General features: G+C 31.5%; 2 protein-coding genes and 1 pseudogene across 2 annotated transcripts; 1 reads left to right on the top strand and 2 right to left on the bottom strand.

Moving 5' to 3' along the window:
- Nucleotides 1-2,802: 2,802 nt before the first annotated feature.
- Nucleotides 2,803-11,825, bottom strand: LOC115702306 (uncharacterized). Its single transcript, XM_061107026.1, has 10 exons — nucleotides 11,673-11,825; nucleotides 8,512-8,625; nucleotides 7,541-7,617; nucleotides 6,358-6,453; nucleotides 5,466-6,233; nucleotides 5,249-5,386; nucleotides 4,296-5,125; nucleotides 3,925-4,205; nucleotides 2,966-3,061; nucleotides 2,803-2,879 (listed from the first exon to the last, which is right to left on the bottom strand). Exons 4-8 carry the CDS (start codon nucleotides 6,451-6,453, stop codon nucleotides 4,088-4,090), a joined length of 1,950 nt encoding a protein of 649 aa, XP_060963009.1. The 5' UTR covers nucleotides 7,541-7,617; nucleotides 8,512-8,625; nucleotides 11,673-11,825; the 3' UTR covers nucleotides 2,803-2,879; nucleotides 2,966-3,061; nucleotides 3,925-4,087.
- Nucleotides 11,826-14,998: 3,173 nt separating this feature from the next.
- Nucleotides 14,999-16,802, bottom strand: LOC133033625 (uncharacterized). Its single transcript, XM_061108610.1, has 3 exons — nucleotides 16,764-16,802; nucleotides 16,125-16,220; nucleotides 14,999-15,844 (listed from the first exon to the last, which is right to left on the bottom strand). The coding sequence occupies exons 1-3, from the start codon at nucleotides 16,800-16,802 to the stop codon at nucleotides 14,999-15,001; spliced, it is 981 nt and encodes a 326-aa protein (XP_060964593.1).
- Nucleotides 16,803-17,417: 615 nt separating this feature from the next.
- Nucleotides 17,418-19,637, top strand: LOC133033624 (large ribosomal subunit protein bL28c-like; annotated as a pseudogene).
- Nucleotides 19,638-20,192: the final 555 nt, after the last annotated feature.

Raw genomic sequence — 20,192 nt, 5'->3', positions numbered from 1 at the left:
AAAATTCAATTATTTTTCGATTTCATTTGAGTTTCAGTACTAGCATTGTTACTATTTGATTATTTTCTTTTTTTGTTGTTTACTATGATTAATTATTTTATTTTTTATTAAATGTTATTGATTGATCTATTGTTACTTACTTTATAATTTAGCCAAGTATTATGTTTTTATATATTGAATCTTGATTGGGTTATTCACATGTATTTGTTTTATTATTAAAACTTAATTGGCGTTTGGTTAGAGGTAATGAAATGGAATAAAATAAAAATAAAATAATTTTTATTCTATTTTTTTGTTCAGTTGCATTTTAAAGTATTGGAATGACATTCCAATAGAATGCTCTTTCCACTATTTTGGTGGAACGACTATTTTATTTTAAAAAAGAAGGAAAGACCATTTCAATGTAACAAGAGAAAAAATTTAATGATTTTTTTATCAATTTTTTTTGTGCATTTTAATGGTTCACTTGGATTGTACCAAATGTGCCTAGAATCGATTTGGTGTTGACTAATGACAAAGTTTGGTCAATAATTGGTCCCAACTTGATGGTTAATGTTGGTAATGATGTGTTGTGCCTTGGATTAGTTGATGGTGGTCCACTTCATTTTGTTGATTGGGGTATTAAGTTTACCACAACTGCTGTTGTTATTGGAGGGTTTCAGATTGAGAATAATTTCCTTCTCTTTGATTTGGGTGTTTCAAGGCTTGGTTTCAGTAAATCTCTTATTCCTAGACAAACTGAGTGCTCTAATTTCAATTTCACATCTCTTTAAATATATTATTAATATCTAAGCTAGCTAGTTGTCTTTTTTTGCTTTTCCTTTTTTGGTAGCATGTATGGTTAGTTAATTAATAAATTAATAATTAATCATCTTTTCATTTATTGTCCTATATATTATGATATGCCCAACATTTCATGATTTGTGATGATTATGTATATATATATATAGGCTTTGGATGTGATCACGCATTGTATGAAATGCGTGACTAGTGACTCACAAAAATAATATATATATATTATATCAACAAACATAGTACAATCTAAAAAAGTGACATGTGTTCCTTTAATTTTTTTCTTTTTCTGACAACTATTATTTTAAGCCAATAAATAATAGATAAAAGACAATATTAACCTAATATAGCCGGTTATACTAACCTGTTGAGTTGACACAAATATTTTATATGTGCTAGGTAGGGATATAAGTGTAATTTCACATTAAGTTTTCATGCATAAGTAATCTATTACGTTTTTGAGTGAATATCAACCACACCTAAATAATATAGATGTTACTGGGTAAATATAGACCATGTATGAAAAATATTAGTTTATCAGAATTTTCTTTAGGAGTACAAGTAATATGGTAATTAAACTGGGTGATTTCTTTTTTTTGAAAAAAGAATAATATTAATTGGCATATTAATTAAAAATTTAAAATAATTAAACTTAATAAATTTTTTATTTTTTAAATTATACTTAGTTATAATATTTTCTTTAGCTTCTCTAAAATTATTTATTTTAAATATAACTAAAACTAATAAAACTATTGCTAAAATATATGTCATAAACTAAACTATAACGTTAATGGTATGATTTATTCAATTTTATACTTCATTCATAATTAAATGGGTATGATAAACACGTGTAATTTAACATTAGGTTTTATGCATAAGTAATCTAGCTATCTCAAACTATTCCCTATAATAAAGCCACAATACCATGCCATATATGTTGAATTGAAGTAGTCTTACATATAAGTTGGTGAAATAACAACTAATGGTCTCACATAATTAAATGACAATAACAATATAAAATAAGAATTAGATGTTTCATTGAAGGCTTAAGAATGGGGACTAGTCTTTTTTACTGTGGAATGTATTCAACATGCATGGGTGGAAGATGATCATGGTCTTGTATGAGTTTTAGACCCCTGTCCTTCTCATACAAGTTCGTTTATTATGATCTCGACCTCCACAAAGTGTGCATTGCCTACCTCCTTGTACTCCATCATTTGTTCCTTTTCTAGAATTCGTTGAGGCCATGCCCTTCGTCCTCACTCTTACAGGATCTTGGATTATGTTTGGATTATCACGATATGTTGTGGTTGGTTGTGAGTTTTGGCTATTATGTCCCTCCTCGTAAGACGCCCTAAAGATGGTATTAAGTTTTTCCAACTCCATCTTTGCCATTTGGAATGTTGCTTCTGAGTGTGATGCAAAGAAATTCATTGAGTTTGAATAAGCATTGAGCGCTCCAAACCTGAACAATCATATGAATCATAATTAAAACACTAATAGAATAAGAATAAAAGAATTTTATTTGCTAATTTAATTTTAATTTACCTTGACAATTGGGTCATCTTTTGATGCTCGGATGAGTGTTCACCAACTTGTGTAGAGGAAGAAGTCTTGACATCCTTTCGCCAACGAGTTAATATTAAGGATTCTGGTATAACTCGAATGTCAAGACTTTTCATTACACACCATATATGCTTGCATGGAATACCATCGGACTCAAACAACAAACACGAACAATTTAACTCATTCTTCTCTTTGTTATATAAGGGTGTCTTATCGTACCGTATTGGAATCTAGCTAAAGAGAAGAGGTATGAATCCCCTTGATCTTCCCGATGAGAAATTGAATAGGGTTGCTCTTCCTCAATCTGTTCTTTTACTTTATAATATATGTTTCTGGTGAAAATTGCGGCGGCCTGTTTGTAATATGTTTGCAAGAAATCTGTCTTACCAGCGGGAATATGAGGGACGGTATGCATGCTTTTGAAATCTTTAGCGGCTTCATTATGCCTTACTCGCCAACATGTCTATGTCACACATGAACCAGTGGGGAGTTTTAGTTTTGCATATGACCGGGACACACATCTGCATATGAAAGGGACAGAAATTTATTATTACCATAACATCATTATAATTAACTAAATGATTAAAAAAATCTGAAGGGTCATTACATGTTCAGTTTTTGCCAACTTGCCGTAAAATAGATCCCTCCAATTTTGTTGTCTTGCCCAAGTGCTAACAGAGCATGACAACCCAAGATTTTCATGCTATTTAAACAAAAATCATAACCATTATTATTGTTATGCAGATATCAAGTAATGGAATATTCAAGAGCTTAGAATGCAGAGTAGTGAAAACTCCGAGAAGAAGCAGATTTCTTTTGTTTTATTCTATATCAAAAGATAACATATTTTGGTAAAGAAATAATAAATAAAAAGCATTCCTTAAGTGTTTTAGACATAAATAAGTAAAGGGTATAAATAAAAACTAATGTAGAATTGTATAAACATAAATGATCAACAACACAAAACCCCCTTAGCTTAGTTTCATACTAGAGTTCTATTAAAACTTGGAACTAGGGTAAAAACTCAATGGAAACAGAAACAACAGGTCCAACCACCAACTCCACAGCCATGGTGCTCTTAGTTATCGATTTGCAGAAAGCTAATGAGCAATGAAAATATTGAGATTCAGAGAAACTACCAAAGTAAGAAAATAGGATTCTTATTGTTGAAATTTCAATGTAAAGGAGAAAATAACTGTCAGACATGTGCGTTGAATAGAATCTTACATATTGTTTTGTTTTCTGTGCATATGTATTGCTATGCTAAGTATGAAAAAGTACTGATAAAATAACATTATATATTGTATTTGTATGCATGGTCTTTTCTGAATTTGTGACACTACAATAAAGTCTTTCCTACCTTGTTTTTTTTTTTTTTTTGAAAAAAATAAATAAATATGTATTCCTAAATTTGCATAGATGAAAGAGATTTTAGGCCTTTAAATAAGGAGTTGAAAGACTCGAGGTTTTGGCAACTTTCAGTGCATTGGGATTTATAAAACAAATCACACAGTTTGAATAGAAAATATAAATACACGTGCTCATATTAATACTAATGAGACTTACAGAGACCCGACAAGGCATAAACCAATATTTCGGTACTCCATCTGGGGCTGCTTCACGTTCTTTCAGCGTCAATAAGTGTGCGTAGCAACTAATAACTTGCACAAATCAACATGCCACTAAGCATAATCTCTTCGTAGTATTTTTTTTTTTCTTCTAATAATGCTTAGAACAGATAAATATTAATGAAGACATTTACTGAATCAGTTATTTCCATTCCAGGCTTCAAGCACAGTAGTTGTTGCCGAAAAAGTTCAAGTTTTTGAAATTTCACAAAAGGGTACCTGCCAATGAGACAATGGAATTAGGTACAATATATGGTAATACTAATACACAGTCTTACTGAACTACCAATCTACTAATTAAAGACTTACCCTTTATCAAAATTTTTTCCGAAAACGAACATTGCCAGCTTAAATTCAATCTCGCTTGCTGGCTCCTTCAAGTGGAAAGTGTCCACATACAATTCCTTGCTTGAGTGGAATCTTTTTTCGGTCTTTTGATACGCGTTTGAAGCAAGGAGAACTTTGATGGCCGAGGTGCATTCACCTTCATGACCGATGTCTTCTACCATTGTCAAATCCACAGGGCCAACCTCATATTGATTGTTGGTAGGCGGGTTGTCAAACTCCAAATTTCTCGTGTTTTCATTTTCAAACTGATCCTCATTTGAAGTGCTCATCGAGCTAGTTTCTTTGTCGGCCTCCTCATCATCTCTCTCCCCGTCCTTATCACTAACTTCCATCATTTCTTTGTCGGCCTCCTCATCATTTCTCTCCCCGTCCTTATCAATAACTTCCATCAGTTCTTTCAGTAGAGATTGCCTCAACTCCATTAACACGGACTGCCTCAACTCTTTCATCACTGTTTGATGCAACTCGGCTGTCACAGATTTTCTCACCTCAGGTAATATAGCTTCACGAAGCTCTGGAATAAAAGATTCCTTAACCTCGTCAATGATACATTGCTTCATAGTGACGAAGCCCTTTCCGATGTCCTTAGAGATGTCGGCTTTGAAAGAGTCAAATAATCTTAGTAGTTCTTGACAAGTAGTGTCTAACTTTTTATCCCTCTCCTTCATTTCATCTCTTAAGATGCAGTTGCAGCATGTAGAGGATGAGGTTCCTCCCTGGTTGGATAATGGAATGGAAGTGTCTTCTGTATGGCCATATGTCTTCCTGAACATAGGCGGGTGTAGAATAATCTGCCCCAAAATGAGAAAAATTTCAAGATCACTTTACAAAAAAAAAAGTAACAATTAACAAAATTGTATTGGCCTATTCCTAATAACAAGTAACTTTGAAGAGTTGTAAACCAAAAAATGTACCTTCCCATTCACAAATCCCCCACTCTTGGAGATGAACGAGGATATTCCTTTCACTCGGTCCTCATTCCAGTAAGCCATGGGAAGGCCGAGGCGAGGAGAAGTGTACAACTTCCTTTTTATATGGCTCCAATAATATATCTGCAAAAAAAAAATTATTTGCAATTAAAACTACAGTGAAAGGGATGCATAATTAATTAAAAGATGGTTTAATCCTTACTTGAAGGTAAATAGTACAACCCGGGAGATAATGAACCTTGCCCTTATCTTTCGAATTATTGAGTCGTTTTTGATGTGCTTTCAGATTCTCGTGTAAGAACTTAAAGATGAACGAAGCCCAGTTCAACTTCTTTATTCGCCCAACATCTAAGAGTGCATTTATGTACTCCTTTCTTACGTACGTTCCAGATGTGGGAACCAAGAAGGATCCCAATGCTACCAACATAAAACGTGCAACGAACAAAACATCAGCTTCTTCAGAGTTGGTTATAAGCTCCACCAAGTCTGTGCACTTAATGGATTTTTCGAGGTTGCACACTTCATTTCGAACTTTGTTGTCAGTGTCAACATAATCTTCAAAGTTGATGTCCTCACCACCATCTTCGATTTTCATAATTTCCTTAAACGATTGAATAGTGAAAGGATAAATTACCCCATGTTGGACTAGTTCAAATTTTTCAAGATCCATATGGTTGTACAAGTACCATATGAGAGAACTACGCACTGACGGAATTTCATGATTAAGGAGGGACCCGAAGCCTATATCTGAAATAACTTTCTTTTGTGCTTCGTTCAAACCGATCACAATTTCTCTTAATCGTTCTGGACTGCATCTACATTGGACCCTACAACGATCTTCGTCATTGTCACTCTCTACTATTGGCTCCTTAATCTTTTCTTTTGCAGTGATCTTCCCTGCAATTATTGATGCTTTTTTTTCTAGTAGACGTTGCAGTGCACGTTCAAGTGAGTTGTTTATACTTTGTTCCTGCAATAATGTAAAAGATCAAATTATTTATACCTTTTACACATAGATCAAGTATATCTAGCAATACAATACAATAATAATAATTATGCGACATCACACATTTACGTATACATGTTAAATTTACCTCATTGGTAACTACTTTTTTCCCTTTGTCGGAGGCCTTTGTGCGCTTAGCAACTGACTTGTCATCTTCATCGACATTGCGCTTTCCCGATGACATCTACAACAAACATTTAAATCAATAAAACTAAATATCAACAAAGATTTCAAGCCCATCATTCTTATTGTTGTAGATCTGTATTGATTTATTATTCTGTTTAAGAAAATATGTTGGATTATTTATTTCTATTTGGGAGGAACCCTTTTCTTTATTTTTGGTTGAATTAAAACCATGTAATAAGATGCAAAAGTTATTTTCAAAAAAAAAAATGCAAATGTTAAGAAAATAAAGTCTCATTCAAGAACTCTAAAGTTTGGCTGAGTATCTCAAATTGGGCAATTGAGCATAACAACAAAGATATTAACTTTTGTTCACACCAAATAAAAAATTTTCCTAAGTATACACTCAAAACAGAATCTTTATATATATTTATGTAAAATTATGATAAGGATGTTTGTATATATTGGTAAGATTGTGATTGTGGAACTCTAGACTGTAATGTAGTATAGATTAGTTCAAATGTGTACTACTGAAAATAAAAGGCTTTAGAGTAAAGTTTCATAACTATTTTTTGTGCAGAAGAAATGATGAGACAGAAAACACTCCTTTATCCAAGACTATTCTTTATTATCTGTTTCATAAACTCATAGGAGAGAGGAATCCTTCAAGAGCAGAATAAGCAATTATTAGTAGCAAAGGAAGAGTCCTTAGAGAAAAACAAAAGAGCTTCTTCTATTGTTGATCCAAAAGAAGCAAAGACTTTGGATGTATTTTGGATTCTGAAGCCTTGCACACTATCCACCTATAGTGCTTAGAAAATTACCTTACATGATCATATATCATCATTTTACAATAACAAAAATCCATTCCTTTATTTATTTCTTAATAATTTTATCTACCCCTTTACTTTTTTTTTTCTTTCATTCATTCATTCATTATTCTTCTTGTTGTTGATAAAAATTGTAACTAAAAATTCATTATCTATGAATAAAAATGTATTCTTTTTTATTTTGGTTCTTAATTCTTATCTCCCCATTCCAACTGTGAGTTTGGTTGTTGTTTTCAACCATAAGGGGTCACAAAAATATGGCTAAGTAGTAGTGATGAAAACAGAACAATATGAAATAAATAAATAAAGAATTCCGACCTTATGGTTTAACGTTCCTTGGTCACTTCTTGGGTCGGCGAGGAGGTTTGTCACAGAGGTGAAATCTTCTTCGCGAGCTTCTCCGGTGGCGAATATGTAGATAGCAAGACAATAGACCCTGATTTAAGTCTTAACAGAATGGCTGAGGATCGATATGCGGAGTTACATCCAGAACCAGTCTCAAGATGATATGTACAGTGCTAACTTAGCTAATGAATTGGCCTTAACTGGTATATACTAGCAGCAATGAAGTAAAAGTCTAGCAAAACAAAGGTTGAATTAAATAAATACTTAGCACTTTTATGGTTTACACAGTTCATTGAAATTGAATGTTAAAACCAAACCCCATAGCAACTTGTGCTTCATGAAGAAACTACTAATATAGCTACTTAGTAGAACCAAAATTCAGGGATCCTAATTAGCCTTAAACAAAAAACCAGTTAGTAGTTTGTAAACACAAAAAGGTGTGACATTGGATTTTCAAGTTACACAAAAAGGTATTTGATTATGACTTTCCATTATCAGAAATCAAAAAAATCAAAAGTAGTAATCATTTAAGTATGAACTTTCTTTGAAAACTCAATACAAACAAACCAACTAACCCTCATCATAGAATAGATGAACTATGTGTGGTTACTTTCAACTTTCTCCAACTCTTCCATCCAAAGGATCAAACAGAATAAAGAAAAGTATTACTGAATCTGTAGCTAATCCACAAACCCTTTCTCAAAATTTAACATAAATAAATTCATATGAATAAATCACAAAGAAGACACAAATTTTCTCAATACGAAGTTTTATAAAAACCCAAAAAAGGGTTAATGATTTTGAAAGGAACGATTACAGAAAGTTATTAAATTTTTTCAAGAACTACAATTAAACGCTTATGCCAATTGGATTTAGACTAATTATTAAAAAATACAGAAAAAAAAGAGTTATTAAGATTAAAGCAGTTAGAAATAGAATCAAACCTCGTAATCTTATTTCATGGCGGAAACCCCAGCATTTATAACTCTCTCCTCCATTATTTGGACAAGATTTTCCTTTCAATGATGATTCAATTCTCTCAATGTGGTTTCCTTCTTCTGTACCAAAGAACCAGCATTTATTGCCAATGACAACTTTAAAGGCTCATATATATGGAAAATAGTTGATAGAATGAGTAGAAAGAGGGAATAGCAGAAGAGAAAAACAATGCACTAAAATGAAAACATCAAAATCCCCAAATGAGTTGGTTGGATGGGCTTTCACTTTTGACTTTTTAGACCCAAAACAATTCATTGGAAACCCAACCAACTTCAAAAGTACTTCTAGAACTTCAAAGGCTGAAAAGTGGCTTCTAAAAGCCCAGCCAACCAGACCCTATGTTCCTCAGTGGTTGCACTCCAAGTTCTAGTCCACTCACTCCATCAAGTTCTAATCCCTCAAATGTTTGCACTTCAATTCTTCTACCAATATTTACATTTCCCATAAAAATTTACAATGTGGCTTCATCCATTAAACACCATCAATCTATTACTACTAAAATCTCCTTTAAGTCACCATTTTGGTTCCAAAACTTAGAGATTGCAGAGAGAAGAGAGAAAATGTATAAAACTGGTTTATAAATTATGAGACAAGAGTCTCAAAATTCCTTAACAATCATCTTTTAATGTAATTAAATACAATATTAATGTTAGGATAGAAAATCTCAAAGTCTCTTATTGGAGGACTATGAGATTGTAAAAATTATGAACCTGCACTATAAAATTTTGATTGCATATGGAAAAATAAATAACATGTGTGTTAGAATAGAGTTGAGATTTTGCACTCCTTCACAAAACACTATTTTTTTTTTGTTCTTTGGAGATTTCAAATGTTATTTTGATATATAAAGAATGATATTCTGTAGTAATGTTTGTTCAATAAAACATACAGATAGGTAATGTCATTAAATTGATGAATCAAGTGATTACTTGACTCACATTGCACCCCACCCCCGCCCCATTACCCATTAAGTCGGGTAATCCCCATCCTATTTGGAGTGAGTACCCGTCTCCGGGGGTCAAATTTATGTCACTAGTATGTATGTAATGAGGTAAAAAGAAAACACTTTGACAATTAAGATAAAGACAGATTGTAAGGCTAAATGTCAAAGGAGAAAGGAAACAAAAACCAAAAGTATGAAACTCATTAGACAAAGAGCAAACTATAAAGTCTAAGGACAAAGAGCAAGGTGTGTTTTTATCAATTTTTAGGAAAAGAAAAGAGTGAGCCATTCAAACCTTTGGTTCTCTTCCATCCAACATTTTTCCAAGTACCCTTTGTTTGACATAAGAGAATGGTATACAAATAACAGTTGATTGCATAATTTGAGGAACCCACATTATGTGCACAACTTCAAAATAATGACTCTTTATTGATTATCTAGTAAAATTGATCAGAACCCTGTTTAAGAGCTTATAAATAAAGACAAGAGACACTAAAATGAATCATAATTGCAAATCTTCAACCCCATTAACCTTAAGTGCATAACAGAAAGAGCAGGTTCACACTTGAGAAAATATAAGAAAAACACAACAGCTGAACTATCTACAAAACTAAACCCAATGCAGCTGATTTTATCAAGTTAGAACCATAACAATGCCAACAATCTCAATACGCAGAAAATAAGAATAGTGACCTTATAAATTCTATGTTGATTTGAACAGTGAAAATATAATTATTGCCATGATACTCAAATGACACCTTTTGTCCTAAAGTCATAACAAAATTAAAAAAAACATTATCAATTCACTTCTGGAAATTTAACAAAACTGCATAAATGAACAAAGATATAGAGAAGAAGGACATCAAAAAAGTCCATTACAGATTATGACATTGATCAAAATCATAGTTCCAGTTCAAAGTCCAAACTATAATTTGATCAATAATAAAATAAACTTTTTTCTAAAAACACATAACCAGAAACTCATCATGATTATCACAATGCTTATATTTAGACCCAATTGAATTATATATGTAAAACTCAATAAGCACAGTTCATTTTTGGTACCCTTTTTCATAAATTCTTAACTCTAAAGTAAGCAATGCCAGGTTAATATAATAAACTCATCTGGTGGAATAAATCTACCACACATACACAATAATATACATATTTTCTAGAAATGATCAAATGTGGCATGTATATTCCTACCAAAATTTTAGTTTAGAGCAGAAGTCCTGTATGAAAATTAATTCTTATTCATGAATCTTTTGGCAAATCTGTATAAAAAACATCAGTACCAAGAAACACTATAGATATACATTTACTGTGCGAGAGAACAGATGTTTAAATCAAGTAACAAGTATTAGTACATCGCTAGATACATAATAACTTCTATCACTCTTCTATATGGGCACTAATAATTGTGCTAATTTTTTTGAATAATTATGAAGTATTGTAGAGATTTAGGAGACAGTGGGATTTTCATCCTAACTTTCTCAGTTCTTTTGTGAATATGGATATGTTTGCTATAGCCTTCCTATAAGTTTTATTGAGTTTGGTTTATTTTATATTGTTCTTTTATGAATCATCCACCCAAATCGAGATGGTGATTTGAGTAAAAGAGAATGAGTTGGCCGAGAGCAAAATGGATACTCCAAAATGAGAATTCTCAACCATATTTTCCAAAACTAAGATTGTAATTTATGAAGTAAATTAGTTAAATAGCTGTTTCAAAGATGTGAATTCCAATAAGGTATATTTTGCAGCTTCAGCTATAAGTTCATCAAATGTATACAAAACAACAAGGTGGGATAGTGCAACTTTTCTTTTTCTTCTTCTTCTTTTTTTTTTTTTTAATTTGGGAAGGACGATTTGTCCTGCTCTTTACTTCACCACATCAATAAGTATACATACACATTTCCTATTTCCCAGATTGAAATAAATAAAACTAATATATATTTATATATTTATTTTCCCTCAATAATTATATATATGTTTGTTTGTGTGTTTATTAAAGTCTGATCTGAAAGCATTTTGAAAGTTTGGTTCTGATCTTGGTTGAGGATTAAAAGGAAGACACACAGAGAGAAATGGGAAGAACACCATGTTCTGATCCTCTATATATTAATGGAGAGGGAGAGAGAGAGAAGATGAACATTAACTTACTTGTACAAGTAAGAAACGATTCCCAGAATTCTACATAGGACAAGGCAACATCTTCTTCGCGAGCTCCGGTGGCGATACCCTCTGTGATGTAGCAAAGGAGTTTAAGAACCCTAAAAACAACTAATAAGAACAAGAAAAATGATAATAAAAGCAATAAAAATACCTTGGTGATGATCTTCAAACAATAAAAGAGAACTGAAAATTGATTTATGGCCTGTTTGGAACCTTCAAACAATCAAACAATGAAACAATGAAGGAGTTTTTTTAGCTGAAACTAAGCTGAAAATGTTTCTTCACTTTACTAAATGGGCGCGAAAATCAAGATTTTGGCAACTGGTTACAACCGGTTTTACTTCTCATTTTCAAGTCAAATACCCCTTTATTTATCAAATATAATATTATATAGAAATGATATATGAAGTGTGTAATATCAGCCTTTAGATCAAAATTAATACAATCTAATGGCTATTAAAAGTGTGCAGCACTAGTCACTCAAAGATTAGATGCGTGACAACAGACAAGTCCTATATATATATATATATATGTATAAATATGTATGATTTCTTGGGGGGCTAAGAGGATAACATGTTACTCTGCCATCACCATAACCATTAATTGGTATACAATTATCTCTAACGGCTGGGAACACTTATGGGGAAGTGGCAATTCACACTAGCAATAGCATCAATAGGGGTAGTCTATGAACTATTGCACTTCTTTCTCCTATTAACTATCCCATATTTTTAAACATTCTATCAGAGTCATCATATCTTTTGCAAGTATGTGATCATGTTCGATATGCATCTATACAGATAATAATCATGTCAACTCTGATATGGTTTAAAATTGGTGAGCAAAAAGTAGCTAACATCTTAAGGAGGAATATTGTAGAACATTGTCCTACATATATAAGAACATGAGTTATTACACTTATCACCAAAGTGATTTATATCCTATATAGTATGCAATTTAATTTTAAATTGGTAGTTAATTATTTATTTAGCCCTTAGTTAATTGACACTAATGTTTAAAGAAGAGCATTGTTATTGGGCAGTACTATTAGTGATATTTCCTAAAAAAATATTTTCTTATGCTATATGAGATCCAATACTAATTACACTAATAACGACATGACACCTTGTACAATTTGTTGTGCTGATGATAATTAATTATAATTTGGGAAATTCGAATTTGTCTATAGTATGTCTTGTTGATGTCCCAATGCAAGTTTTGACCCTTTTACATTAAGACTGTCTCAAAAACTGAAACCCTAATTTATGATGTCAATTTGGGCACCAGGTGAAACCCTAGGTGCCCAGCTTTGCTTTTTGGGTTGCATGTTCGTATAATTTCAGCTGGGCTTGGATTAGATTGCTCCATGTCTTCATGGTGTAAAATAATGAAAGATATATAGTGAGTTGGATTCAAGTTATTGAAGTCCGAACTTCCATTCTGGAGTTCCAGAAGTCAGCCTAGGCGCAGGGCTAGGGACCCTTGCCAGGTCGACTTGCTATGACTCGGGACTAATTAACTCCAAAATGTCATATTTCTTGCCACTAGTCAAACATTGATGTTTAAGTCATCAAGGCTACTCTTGGTGTAAACAAGAGCGAACACACTGGTCCTTTTGTTATTCCACCTACAGACCATCTACCAGGGGAGTTTCTATAATGGGAGTGTTTCATTATGCTTAATGAGGGAAAGGTATTGTATATTAATTGTATTGGTGATTATTATGTGACAATTTAGCATCTCTGGTTTTTTTGGTTTTTGTTAGTTTTTCATTAGCCATTAGTCATGCTTTCTTATATTGTTGTTGCATTGATCATAAATTTTTAAGGGGGAGAATGTAGGAACCATATCTTTGTGTGTATCTCATGGTTGTTTATGTGATCATACTCGGTGTATGTTGTTTTTGATTGTTGTAGTTTATGTTGCTTATCTTCATGCATTGTGGTTAATTCATTCATCATAATTTTTCAAGCTATGGGAGATTGTAAGAACAATATTTTTGTGTATACAAAATTTATGAGTTTTGTGTTATATGGACACTCGGTAGTTTCATCTGAGCAGGCATGCTACTGGTTTATATTTTATTTTTGACAGGTTGGACAGCTGTCATGTATTGGCATGTGAGCTGTCAATCTAACGATCACTCATTTGATTCTTTGATAGAGATTTTTTCTTTGTTAGGATCAGGGCCGGCCCTAGGCATAGGCGGGCTAGGCCCGCGCGTAGGGCCCACACTTTCCGGGGGCCCGAAATAAAAAAAATAAAAAAATTTATTTAGGCTTTTATTTAAGTAAAATTTAAGTGTATTATAAGCAACAAATATTCATAGCTTAGTTGGTTGAGTTGGATGGCATAATGTCTAAGGTCATGGGTTTTAATCCCATAACACTCTTTTTTGATTATTTTTTTATATATTTTTAAGGGCCCCAAAATTTAATTCGTCTTGGACCCATATATTTTCAGGGCCGGCCCTGGTTAGGATAGAATTCTATTTTTTTTCTTCTTCTTCTTCTTCTTCTTCTTCTTTATTTCTTCTAGTTTCCTTCAATGTTGAAAAGTTTAAGCTTTTGTGGTGAAGTGATAATGGAAATCGTTTCATCTGAAAGGCGTTCAAATTCATATAGCTAAAAGGATTTCAACTCAATCGAAGCAAGGGAAGTTTGTCTTCGAATCTAAGAGAGAATCTTGGTTGGTTAATCAGGATCTTAAGGTAAATTATTGTAAGAATCTTTGTTGTGTTGTTTTACATCCATGTAATTTACAAACTGGAATTTATATCTTAACATTAAATTTTATTAGAGGTTATTTACCATACTAAGGCAGTTAAACTCAAAATGAACATGTTGGGTTTATTAAATTTTTTTAGTATACTAATTTGGCTAAATAAATAGCTTTTGAATATCGAAAAATACTTTACTATGTTTATTCCTTGGAGATATAATATGGCCTTCGTTATTAGGCATGATCATATCAAACTTAACTTATTTATAATTATAAGGCAAAATGCTAAGATTTATTTACATATACTTTAATTTATTATTTTAGATTAAAATGATGATATACATTAGTCACTATTGAAGACTGTTTGAAGTACTAATTAAATTTAATTCCTCACATATAATTAAATTTTAAATTTATTTAAACATTTCCTTTAAAATTAATAAAATAAATAAATTTACATATTAATCAAATCTTTACATAAACACAAAATAATAAAATAAATAAATTTACATATTAACTGAACATTTACATAACACACAACTCTTGTTTACTCTTCATTAGGAAGATGAGCATCACTAATAAAAGAAGAATCATCACAATTGAAGGGGAGATGGGGCATCATAGGAAGACGTCGATGAAGATGATACTGGCGATGGAGCATTTAAGCACATATAGCTCATGTCTACTTGCAACTTCTCATATAGATAAGGTAATTGAATGTATCCCCTCTTGTATTCCTGCTGCAGTTTCATAACAATATTATTACTTAAAAACTTTCTCATATATTCCTTGCAGCAATCTTTGCCCGTGCAAAGAATTTGTTGATCGGTGCCGTAAATTACACTTGAATCGTCAAATTTTAGCATATAAGCTTGGTTGCACCCTTGAAATAATCTACTTCCATATGAATCAATAATATAACAAACATGAAGTTCTAGTTTTAAGACAAAGAAGTGATCGTTCCAACCCACGACGAAAATTTTTGGCTCTGCTGTTAAATCTTTAGTTACGGTCTCCCACATATTGTCTAAAGAGAACATATCTTTCAACAAGTTGAAATTTTCAACCCCGAACATCCCCGTAACTGATCTATCTGTGCAAATAGAGACTGGTCTGATACCAGCATTTATCACAGTCTCTATATCGAAGTGATTGTTAGAAAATTTGTTCTGGCAATAAGAGGATTCGTTGCTGAGTGCTCGCCACTCAGAAGAGCCTTCGAGGATTAGGGATTCAAATTGTATCCTTGTGGGGATTAATTTTGGGTTGCAGTGAAGCCAGTGAGCAATGAATATTGCTATCACGGAACAAGCGCCGTATCCAGAAGCTAATCGGCTCGTTTGATCGAAGGAAGCAAATAAAACTGGAACTTTCAACAATGCTTTTTTATCTTGACTCAATAATTTTAGTGGTGATGACCACTCACTTAAATTTTGCTCCTGTAATCATTAACAAAAATTTATTAATGAATTATACATATACTCTAAAACTCATTCATAAATATACATAACATAATTAAAAATATATATATGAATCTCATAGCTAGCTAGTTGTGTTATGAATTTAATACAATAACAACAGTTTCATTTTAAAAAATAATTCTATGTTATTGTTAATCTAATAATCCAAACGTTACTATAAGACATGATTTGCACAAATTATTAATATTGTATTTATTTTAATAATGTTCCAATAAATTTTTTAGAGAATTTTTGTTACCTTGAAATTTTCCTGTCTTTCCCATATTATAAGATCTTGTTGAGAGTAACTTTTCTCTTCCGTTGTAATTTGCTTTAGTTGGTTTGATGGAGTTCCCTATATCAAAAGAAGAAAAAAAAATATTAGTTTTTATAAATTACTCTCTTTCAATGAATTGATCATACATTTTCCAATCAAAAAATAAAAAAAAATAATGAAGTGTCATTGGTCAAAATAATAATAATAATAATAATAAATCTTAAAATAACAAGATTAATAATTAATCAAAAATGATAGTGTCATAATTTTGCTTAATCAAGTTATTGAATTAATTAATTCAAATTTTAAGTTGTACTGATAAGAAGTTTTCCAATCTAGTTTTCTGTACAAAGCATAAGCAAAGTAGCCATATATATGATCAATCCATTTTCGTTTGTAATTAATAAGTCATGAGCTTAATTTGTACAGAAAATTAGAATTATTACTTTGGTTTAATTTGTTATTGCTTTTAGAGTATATATGTTATACTTAATATATCTCACTCACTATTTCACTCTCTTAAAGTTAATTAATTCTCTTTCACTAATAAATGAAGAATTCATGAATGAATTAAAGAAGAAAGAAGAAAGAAGAAGAAGAATAGAAGAACATTTTAGTTACCATCAAGATTTCTCTGAATGATGCCTTTTTTGTTTCCATATTTAATTACTACTTGAACTTCAACACACACTCAAATATTAATAACTTTTTTCTTTTCTCTAATTAACATTTAACACCTACAATTTATCTATATATACACCATATCATTAATATAATTCTACTCAAATTAAGTTTTATATTTAACTTTTAATTTATTTTTATTTAAAAAAAGATAGATTATTTATCAGATTTTCTCCTCACCGACATCATTTTCAAATGATTTTTTAAAATAATAATAATAATAATAATAATAATAATAATAATAATAATTATCATAAATTTTTACACTAACTTTGATTTTATTAGGTATTTATGAAATAAATGTGATTTTAAATGGGCCTTAGAATCGAGAGGGCCCATATTGATGCAGTTCTTCTTCGTCTTCTTCCTTCTTATACAGAAACATGAATTATTACTTTCGTTTAATTTGTTATTGCTTTTGACGTATATATGTTAAACTTAATATATCTCACTCATCATCACTTCACTCTCTTAAAGTTAATTAATTCTCTTTCACTAATAATAGATAAAGAAATCTTGAATGAATGAATTAAAGAAGAAAAGAAGCAGAATAGAATAAGAACATTTTACTCACCATCAAGATTTCTCTGAAAGATGCCTTTTTTGTTTCCATACTTAATTACTACTTCAACTTCAACACACACTCAAATATTAATAATTTTTTTCTTTTCTCTAATTAACACTTACACCTACGCTTTATCTATATATAGAATACCATTAATATAATTCTACTCAAATTAGGATTTATATTTAACTTTTAATTTATTTTTATTTAAAAAAAGATAGATATTTCACCGACATCGTTCTCAAATGATTTTTTTTATTTAATAAAATTAATTATTTTAAACTATCATAATTTAATTTTGTAAACTTTGAATTTATTGGGTATTTATGAAATAAAAGTGATTTAAAATGGGACTTAGAAATGAGAGGAGCCCATATTGATACAGTTCTTCTTCTTCGTCCTCTTCCTTCTTATCCAAACGCCATACTTACTTACGTTACTTCAATTCAAACCAGAGAGACAACCAACAACAACAACAACAACCACTCTCTTCTCATTACCAACCTCAACAATGGCTGCTTCCACCACTCTCGGAGTCTTTTCTGGAAACACTTCCACTCGAATTCCCTTTCCAAAACCGGACTCATCATCTTTTTATTAGAGCTTCTCTAAAGACCAATGCTTGCGCTGTTTCCGACCTTGGGTTCGTCACTTCGCAGCTCAGTGGACTCAAAATCTCTAAAGTTGACTCCTTTCAACCTGTCCCATCTTCACCAAATTCTCTCCTGCTCTTCAACCTGTTGCCCGTACGGTTTTCTCCTTTCTTTGTTTCACTTTCTTGTTCTTCAGCTCTTGTTTTTTTCGACAAAGAATTTCTGGGTTATGTTTAAATGCCTAATATTTATTGCTATTTTCCTCTTATTCTTTTTTTTCCTCCCTAAATTTCCCGGGAACCAAACAGAAAGGTTTTGTTATAATGCTTTTTAATTTTACTTATTTATTGTGCTAAATAATTACTTTGGTACCAATTAGCTTAATGTAGCTCTTTCATCAAAACAATATTTGAAAATTATAGGATTAGTTTCCATCAATCATGATCAATTTTACCCACAAAATATACTTTGTACATATATATATATTTATATTGAATTAAAGGGTCTTATATCCAAGGATGTGTTTATCAATGCTACTTTATCTTGTTGCATTTGGTATGGTTGGAGAAACTTTTTAGAGAATAAACTTGCTGTTTTATTTAAGTGTTGTGGAAAGGACTCTCTCATATAAGTTTTTCATGGTGTGACTTCTTGTAACTTCATAAAGTTTGGTTCTTGAATTTAAAGTCCAGTGTGTTAAAATGGTTGAGAATTGTTATGTTCATGTGTGTTAGGCATTGGGATTGAAGTAAAGGTTGATTTTTTTTTTCTTACAACTTGTAGTGTCAATAGAACTGAAATACAGTACCTGGGTTTCTCTGATGTAGTAATTGAAGTGAAATACACTTTCCCAGCTGTATTTTCTGCCTAACAGCTCAAGTGTTTCTGTTTCTGTTAGCTTGGATTGAGTCTGTAATGTCCTTTTTCCTTTTCATTTGCCTTTTTATTTTCAAGTTTGACATTCTATTATCTTTCCGAAAACTCATGTACAACATCATTCTATTACCATAAAGCACTCACCTTGCCCTTGTTTTGTTACTTCTGTTTTGTTTATTTTCATATACTGAGTTTCTAAACAATCTTAAAGCCAATAATGTAAACCATTATTACTAGGAAATTTCCTTGCCTCCCCTTTCTTTTTCCGTTGCTTCTGTCGCAGTTTGCTATATTTTTCAGGTAGAATTTGTCCTTTCACTGGAAAAAAGGCAAACAGAGCAAACAAAGTCTCTTTCTCAAACCACAAGACAAAGAAGTTGCAGTTTGTAAACTTACAGTACAAAAGGGTTTGGTGGGAGGCAGGGAAGCGTTTTGTGAAGCTTCGTTTGTCAACGAAAGCATTGAAGACCATTGAGAAGAATGGTCTTGATGCTGTTGCCAAGAAAGCCGGGATTGATCTTCGAAAACTATGATGCTGCTGCCTTGACGGTTTTTTTACCTTTTCGATTCTGTTGGCAAAGGCATGCCTGATCATTGTATTTTGTTCTAATCAATTACTTTTTGTTCTCTTCTGTCTCAATCTTATGTAGAATCTTTTTTATCTGTAATATTTCTCTACTTTGTGTAAATTGATCGCATGCAGTTATATGATCAAGATTCAAGAAGGACATGGTCATTATTTGTTTTGAATACTCATTAAATCCCATTTTACTTCCTTTTTCTTGTTTCTTTTTCCTCATTTATAATCAAATCAGGTATGGTGATAAAGGACAGAGCATGAGTTGATTAGTAATAATAGTTGAGAAGATTTTGATACAAAAACCTTTACCTGCTTTGATATTCTTGCTTCTTGTATAATCGATAACATAGCTATCAGAAGAGTTTACACTAAAGCATAATTTTATAAATTATAATTCATTATCGTACAAGTTTAAATAGGGAAATTTGAGCACGGAGGTAAGGTTCATTCTGACATTCTTTTATCTTGTTCTCTCTCTAATAAGATTATAAGATTAGAGTTACGTTCTCTTTAGTTTTTTTGTCATTTTTTTTCATCAATGAATTCGTGTAGGTTTGTTCTGTTCTAATCAATGTCAAAATATATGGAAAAAATCTTTAAAGTTTTATATGGTGTTGTTTTCTTATAAGATCTACCATCAAGTTTTTTCTTTTGCATTTTAAATTTTGTATATTCTGTTTTTAATTTTATTATTTTTCTTGTATAATCTTGTTTTGATAGTTGTAAGAGGAAAGAGTACGGAGCAAACTATAAAG

The sequence above is a fragment of the Cannabis sativa genome, chromosome 1 (genome assembly GCF_029168945.1).
Source record: "Cannabis sativa cultivar Pink pepper isolate KNU-18-1 chromosome 1, ASM2916894v1, whole genome shotgun sequence".
Lineage (NCBI taxonomy): Eukaryota > Viridiplantae > Streptophyta > Magnoliopsida > Rosales > Cannabaceae > Cannabis > Cannabis sativa.
Note: the sequence above shows the minus strand (reverse complement) of the source record. Positions and strands in the feature narration are given on the sequence as shown.